At 44.3% G+C, this 7883-nt stretch overlaps 1 protein-coding gene across 1 annotated transcript; it reads right to left on the bottom strand.

Annotated features, from left to right (window-relative positions):
* Positions 1-2129: 2129 nt before the first annotated feature.
* LOC111653221 (keratin, type II cytoskeletal cochleal-like) lies at positions 2130-7579 on the bottom strand. The gene is made up of 9 exons (XM_023403698.2): positions 6936-7579; positions 4853-5061; positions 4675-4735; positions 4461-4556; positions 4159-4323; positions 3923-4048; positions 3520-3740; positions 3353-3411; positions 2130-3173 (listed from the first exon to the last, which is right to left on the bottom strand). Exons 1-9 carry the CDS (start codon positions 7461-7463, stop codon positions 2938-2940), a joined length of 1701 nt encoding a protein of 566 aa, XP_023259466.1. The 5' UTR covers positions 7464-7579; the 3' UTR covers positions 2130-2937.
* Between the last annotated feature and the right edge of the window lie 304 nt (positions 7580-7883).

Raw genomic sequence — 7883 nt, 5'->3', positions numbered from 1 at the left:
TATTATAATACTGTAAATCATCAGATAATAGAGTCGACCACTAGAGGGAAGCATTTGATCATACAAATGATGAAGAAGTAGGGCGATGGTCCCTGTTAGTTTGAAAGTATTCTTTTTTCTTACATTCAGTTTTTGCAGTTCAGTATAATAATATGGTTTTCATCTGAGAAATTTAAAAATATTCCTTGTCGGTGGCTTTTCAGATAAAGAGATGACCTCACACTAGCAGCATGACCAGAGTTGAGTGTAGTAGTGAACTACAGGTTATTAAACTAGTAGTTTAACGACCCTTTAACGAGCCTCGACCACTGTGAAGGCGTGCCCAGGCAATGCATTTTGTCAGGCTGTCAATACCATACACTTGACCTTTGTTTTGCACATGTGCAATCAAGCCAAGGGCAGGTGTTGCTCATCATCATGGATGAATCTCCTGATGAATCTCAGCCTGAGGAAGAATCACCATGGTCATACTTAAGCAGTTATAGTATAAAAACCAAGACATTAAAGCACTTTCCCATCGGTGCAATCTGTGCTACATTTTAATTATTCTGGTGCCCTCGCTTATAGAAATGTAATTTAAACTGAGAGTCTTGGGCCCAAACATTTCCTTTGGATGAATTAAGTTCTGCCTTATCTTTTATCTTTTCCTCTACCTTCATCATTCAGTGCATCCCACAGACGGACATGCCTCTCGTGTCACACCCCATCACCACTCCAACATCCTCCAGTGAGCTCCATTGTTTCATGTGTTTGCATGGGCATGTTGAACTCATCATTCGTTGCTCTCATGTTTGGCAGACCTCTATAATATTTCTGTCTCCAGTTGAGTCATTTTGCAGAATGTTTTGCTGAGGTGCTGAGTGATGAAGGGTGATTTTGCATGTCAAAGGATTTCATTTGTCAAGCTGTGAGAAAAGATGTCAGTAAAATTTGATTTTTCCCAGGTCCATGTGGCAGATAGCTTCCTTTAAAGTTATCTTACCACTCATTTAAAACATGAATGACTCCTCAGTGCTAAATATATCCACATTATTGTTTCTACTGTCAGAGTAGCTTTTACAAGATGTTTTATGTTTGTGTGTTATCTCTTGAAAATACAACCAGCGGCTCCTGGACACTGATAAATCACGGGGATGATAATAATTTTGTAGATATAGTAGGCTATTGCCATATTTCAACATTTTTTCAGTACTGCATGAGCGTGCCCTACCAACAGCATAAGCCTGAACTGCGGTAACTGGATACATAGTACTTGGCCACAGCTAATTAACAGCAAGACGCCCTGCCTCTCCATGGACGACTACCACAAACTTTTACCGAAGATTGCAGTGCCGAAAACTAAAATTCATTGGTTAGAAGTGAGCGTGGAGGTGAATGGACTGTGTGGGAATGACACTATCTTTCCAAAGCCAAAAACAAAAGGCATAAGTGTAAGGAATGGATTAACTGTGCTCGTCTGCCCTAGCATTCCCTGCTAACTAGCTTATAGTTAGCAGCCAAACTAGCATTGGATCAACTTCATCACCTATATCTCATCCTCTCATCCTTTTGTCTTAAGCTTATAGTTTAACCAATGTTGTTGTGTTAAAGTGTTTTCTATGTCTCTATGTCTCTATCTATCTATCTATCTATCTATCTATCTATCTATCTATCTATCTATCTATCTAATACTGGATTATAGTCCTAGGGCTAACCAGCTCTACGCAAGAGAAATATTTCTTAATTTTCATATCTTCCACATGGATCATCAAGCTAGTGAGGATGTTGATTTTTTTGCCAGAGGGAATTGTAGAGCACTATAACATGTAGGTAGCCATCAAGTGCACTTTTCAGACCAGTTCACAGCTGTCTAGTTTTAAAACAATTCAGCTGGAAATATTAAGAGCAGGCCAGTTTTCAACCAACTCAGTTTTAGCATTAGCTTGTAGACTACTAGCTACATATAGCCAAGACAATCCATAGTCGTGGGCTACAAATGAAAACCCTGCTTTTGTTTACTTTGGTGTGAAATTAATTTAAATGTATCATTGTAAACTGTCAAACCTGATTAGCAAAGTGTCCATTATAAAATGATTTGTATTGTAAAGTCGTGCAACACCAACAATTAACGACAAACAGATCTGCCAGAGTGGATATGAACACAGATTTATTTCAAATGTTTTGTTGGTACAAGTTCACAACAATAAATCTGGTTGTCCAAGTCAGCCATAACCATGTTTTTTTTTTTATTCAGAGTGAGAATGGAAGTAAAAGGAATGATAAAAAAAAACAAAAAAACAATATACTGAACCGGAGAGCTCATTTTCCCTCCAACAGGAGAAGAAAAAGAGGATCCCAAAAATCAGATATGAAAGTGTTATGTGTGGCTGCTTTTGATGATGTCAAACTGCACAACAAGATGACAGATGTGTGACAGCAGAAGAGACATTAGAGAGGAGTTATAGGTGTGACACTATTTGGCTGCCTGCCATGTATGCTTTATAGATTCAAGACAAAGTGCCACATCCACACCTCCTTCTGTGCAAACTGCTGTTGTCATTTTGTGTGCAATGATTGTTGGTTGTAAGGATTCTCTGTCATGACACTACAAGTATCCTCTTGTCTACACAACAGCACATCCAGCAACCAAAAGGCAGCCTGGCTGACTGATCAAAAGAGAGGACTGACTCACGAATCTGTTGCTCTTTGTTTTTCCAGTCTAATAATCTCTCTGCTCTTACTTGTACTTGGATGTAATCACTGACTCTCTGTGGGTATGTGGTGCCAAGAAGCAGTACACAGGAACTAAATGCCAAAGAGAGCTACACCATTAATGGATCTGCTAGTTGTAAATGGTCAAATGGCTGTCCTGTGTCTGCAAGGCAAGAGGTGGTGGGGACAAAGACAAAGAAAATAAAGATGAAGAAAGAAAAATGGAGGGAAAGACAACTGTGATTTTTAGTAACGGCGAGAAGAGACTATGGTGCTGCTTCTTTGGCTGATGCTGCTGCCACCGCCTCCTCCTATGCTCATGCTTGACAGGCCCATTCCGCCGCCACTCATGCTCATGCCGCTACCATAGCCGCCGCCGCCGCCGCCCAAGCTCAGGCCGCTGCCATAGCCGCCGCCTATGCCCATGCCTCCGCCCATGCCGCCGCCCATGCCTCCGCCCATGCCTCCGCCCATACCACCTCCTGGTGATGAAAAAAGATGTTTTCAGAGAACATGGCAGAAATTTGAATTTTCTTATGTCATATGCTGTTTTCATTAAAACACATCAATAAAAGTGATGTTTTATTGATGTTATTTCTTCATGAATACCATAGAACTGACTTAAAAATGACTTGAAATGTACAGAAATGTTGATACATACCAAAGCCGCTGCTTGAGCTCTGTATGTGGATGGTTGCAGATCCACCACCGGAGGAAATTCTGCAGAGAGGTACATAAATGAGCAATTTGAGCTGCTGATGCTGCCGCCTGCACAATGTGATGCAATACACTGAGAAGATTAAATGTCCAAAATAGCTGAGTGTTTACCTGGATTCCTCTCCTTCCAGAAGCTTCCTGTAGGTGGCGATCTCAATGTCCAGAGCCAGCTTGACGTTCATGAGCTCCTGGTACTCACGGACCTGGCGGGCCATGTCCTGCTTGGCTCTCTGCAGGGCGTCTTCCAGGTCCCTGATGCGGAGCTTGGCGTCCTTCACAGCCAGCTCACCGCGCTCCTCGGCCTCAGCGATCTGGGCCTCAAGGTTGGCACGCTGAGAGGTTGGAAAGATGGCAGAGATTTCTTTTTCAAAATGCTTCTCACACGATCAGCATCTGGTTTTTAACAGGTGTTCGTAAAACTAACATAATTGAAAAAATATTTTGCACCCACGTGATAGGTCTATAATTGAACTGAACTGTTATGCAGGTAATACAGTTGTGACTGTAAGCTTACCTGTCCCTTGACTGACTCGATCTCATTCTGGAGGCGGCTGATCATACGGTTGAGTTCAGCGATTTCACTCTTGGTGCTGTGAAGGTCAGCTCCAGCCTGGCCAGCGTTGACCTGCATCTCCTGGTACTGAAGGGAGATAAGATTAAAAACAACTGTTATTACAAATTCCACAGACCTCTTTGCAGGGTGTGCATTTCACATTGGACTTGTTGGTGATGGTTCTTCTCTCTGCCTACCTTCTGCTGATACCATGACTCAGCATCAGCACGGCTGCGGTTGGCGATGTCCTCATACTGAGCCTTGACTTCAGCCACAATGGCGTCCATGTCCAGGTTGCGGCTGTTGTCCATCTCCACAATGACTGAGGTGTCCTTGATTTGTCCCTGGAGTTCACGCAGTTCCTGCAGAAGTGAAATTAAAACAGTTAGAGAGTAAAGGTAGTAAATCTATTTCTCTTGTCAATAGTCGCCACTATAATCTTAGGTAAAGTGTTTGAGAAAAGACCTAATACGAGTGAGGTGTGGTTCATTTTTCTTACCGCCTCATAGACGCTCCTGAGGAAGTTAATCTCATCCTGAAGGGCATCAACCCTGGCCTCCAGCTCAACTTTGTTCATGTAGGCGCCATCTACATCCTGTGAATGGAGAAGAAGAAAGAAATTTGTGATGCGTTAGAGGGAAACAATAATTCATTCAGCTATTGTTAATGACATGGTGGAGCGACAGGCTTTATAATTGCAGATCTACTCTCACCTTCTTGAGGAGCACAAACTCATTCTCCACGGTGGCGCGCTTGTTGATTTCATCTTCATATCTGACACAAACAAATGGAAGAAAAATTAGCTGATGGATAATGACTGTGGGTAGCAACTACTGTAGGTAGTGTTCAAAGATGTGACACGAATTGTTTCCTCCTCTGGTATGAACTCACTTGTTCTTGAAGTCCTCCACCAGTCCCTGCATGTTCCTCAGCTCTCCCTCCAGCTTCATCTTCTCATTGCCAAGCCCATCCAGCTGTCTGCGCAGGTTGGCAATGTAAGCCTCGAACATGGCGTCGATGTTGGAGCGGGTGGTGGTCTGGTCCTGCAGCAGGCTCCACTTGGTCTCCAGCATTTTGTTCTGCTGCTCCAGGAAGCGCACCTGAACGGTAAAATCATTTGCACAAGTTAAGATCCACTGTCAGTTGGGGAAAAATGGTTTTACTTTGAATAAGGGTTAGGGGTTATTATCAGATCAGAATTGCACATCAGTAGAACTACATAATAGATTTGTGTGCTTGGCGATGTCTGTTCACATTTTATCTTTCCATGGGTGGCATGAGCAGTGGCATGGCCATGGGCGCCGGTTTCTATAGACACAGAACAGCCTCAGAATAGATCATATTTACTGTAATTCATGATGAGGCCTGCTCTCTCGGAGGTAACAAAAATGTTTGTCTTCTTTGTTTTGCTTTTCCCCAGGTGTTCCATCGTGCCACATCTGTGTGTGCTGGCAGCTGCTGTATGGAAAAGCCCTTCGGGGCAGGGATACTCTAGATATGATCCAACGTGGAGCCTCTCTGCGCAGTGTCAATGAACTGCACTTGCTCGAATGACAAAGTTCCTGAGAAACATGAAACACTTCTGTTCCTAGAAAACAGAAGATTCATGCAAGTCACAGCTGGAATGCTCCGCCAAGGTTTCAAGCCTACACAGAGTAGAGCCCATCCCTTCCTTTTGGGTGTGTATGTGTCTCTCTAAGCCAGGCGAGGTATACAGTGCCACACCTCAGCCTTGCCCCTCCCTTTAAAGCTTCGACTCTGCCGCTCCCTTTGCCTCCAGGACTTTGACTGGGTGAACTTGCCTGCCTCAACTCTCAGTAACCACGTCTCAAGCTATTAACTGTCTCATCAGTTGAGTGAGGATGCTTTAAAGATACATCATTTGTGTAAAGATGGCTTTTCATAAAAAAAAAAAAAAATACTTAAACTGTTAATGAAACACTTGATCCTCACTATCCTTCTGCTACTACTACTTGTCATAATCGGAATGCTTAATTATTCATACAGATAAGCGATCGGATCACCTGTGCGAGGACAGATGAGGTGTGGTATATGCACACTGCAGAAAAAGCTAAGTGAGCATTTTCTCACACAGGGTGTGGCCAATTCTTTTTTCATTTCTACCTGAGAGAAAAGGTCCCTCATCTTCTTCACAAGGTCTTTAATTATACATGACAGTGCAGATGGGTGAATTAAAAACCCGTTATTGTATTGTCCCTCTTCAAATGGGACAAAGGACAAAAGTTCATGCAAAGGTTTTGAGACTTTACCTCAAACCTTGACTGAAAATATAAGTATTGCTCAATGCATTGCAAATAGTGAAGATCAAGTCCACTTTGTGCAGCACCGTTGCAAGCTTGCGAGTCCTTGCTGCCATGGGAATAGGTGATAACCTGATATCTTCTTCCCTGTCATACTGAGAACCACCAGTCACTGGATATGACCACTCTAGTGTTTCCTGCCTCTCGCTGCACACAGAGGCAGCTGGCAAGGGGCCACATATGGTCAAAAAAGAAGTTTAAGGAGCAGAGGTCTGCTTTCAGTTTCAGTGTAAAGGCTAATGCACAGTGCTGCTTTGAGAGCACTGTGAGAGATGAAAATGACTGAATCATATTTATACTAGTAATGTCATGCTTGGTAGTTTCAGAGTTAGCTCTAGCTAGGCCCCAAGTGTGCACATTACTCAGGTTTGGCTCAGTGGCTGTGTAATATTTAATGAGCTCGGGTGGCCCTTCAGCGACAGTATATTGCAGCTATTCACATTTGGACAAACCAATTAACTCTACTGTGTGCAGAGCATCCCTCATCTACTCCTAATATTTCATATTCCTCAGTTCATTCATATCAACATCTATGATTTTTGAGCTGACACCTCCAAACCATTCTGAATTTAAACAGTTTATGACATGTCATGGTGGGACACAAACTTGAGACTGATGCGTGGTTCAGTAACCAACAGTAAAGGGGCACTCACCTTGTCAATGAAGCTGGCGAAGCGGTTGTTTAGAGTCTTGATCTGCTCTTTCTCTTGGGTACGGACAGTCTGGATGTTGGGGTCGATCTCAAGGTTCAGGGGGGCCAGCAGGCTCGAGTTGACTTGGACGTTTGTGATTGGAGCAATTGCCATACCTCCACCGCCGCCGAGACCGCCGCCGAAACCGCCGCCGAAACCGCCGCCACCGCCGCCACCGAGACCGACGCCGTAACCACTGCCAAAACCACCAGCGCCACCACCAAAACCGCCGCCACTGCCATAACCAAAACCACCACCACCACCACCACCCATGCTTGACCTCAATGAGCTGGAAGACATTGCAATTGTAGGCCTTATAGAAATGGCAGATCGTGAGGAATATCCTCCTCCTCCTCCTCCTCCTACAGACATACGGCTGCTACCGAAACTGCTTCCACCACTGAAACCACCTCCACTACTGAAACCACCTCCACCACCGCCTGAGCTGGAAACGACTTTTTTCACGCTCATAGTTCTGTAGCTTGTCATGGCTGGATTTGTTTCTTCTGAAAAGGAAGAATTTAGAGGAAAGGAGGAGCAGATAGAGAGAGATCTGGCAGAGCAGTGGAGCACACAAAGAGGAGAGTCAAGTCCCTCTGAGTGTCTTCTAACTGTCCGCGATGGACTTTTATCTGCCTCCGACTGTGGAGGAGGTGCGAGTGAGCTCCACCTCCGCTGCACCTCCCCCTCAGCGCTCTTCCAATTACCTGGATCCTGGAAGGTGCATTTGCAGGCAGGTAGACTGACGTGGAGGCCGCTCATCCTGTTGGACGGGTAAAAAGTGCCACCCCTGTAAAATGATCGGGGCTTGACACACCCAGGTGCTCACAGAGGAATGGCATCAGAGCCTGGGGTGAGAGGGGAGGAAAGACATGTTGGCAAAGACATCTTTACTTTATTAACTGGGGG

The sequence above is a fragment of the Seriola lalandi genome, unplaced genomic scaffold (assembly GCF_002814215.2).
Source record: "Seriola lalandi dorsalis isolate HSWRI2012SDOR001 ecotype SW California unplaced genomic scaffold, Sedor1 jcf7180002054178, whole genome shotgun sequence".
NCBI classification, from domain to species: Eukaryota; Metazoa; Chordata; class Actinopteri; order Carangiformes; family Carangidae; genus Seriola; species Seriola lalandi.
This window is presented reverse-complemented; position numbering and strand designations above follow the sequence as displayed.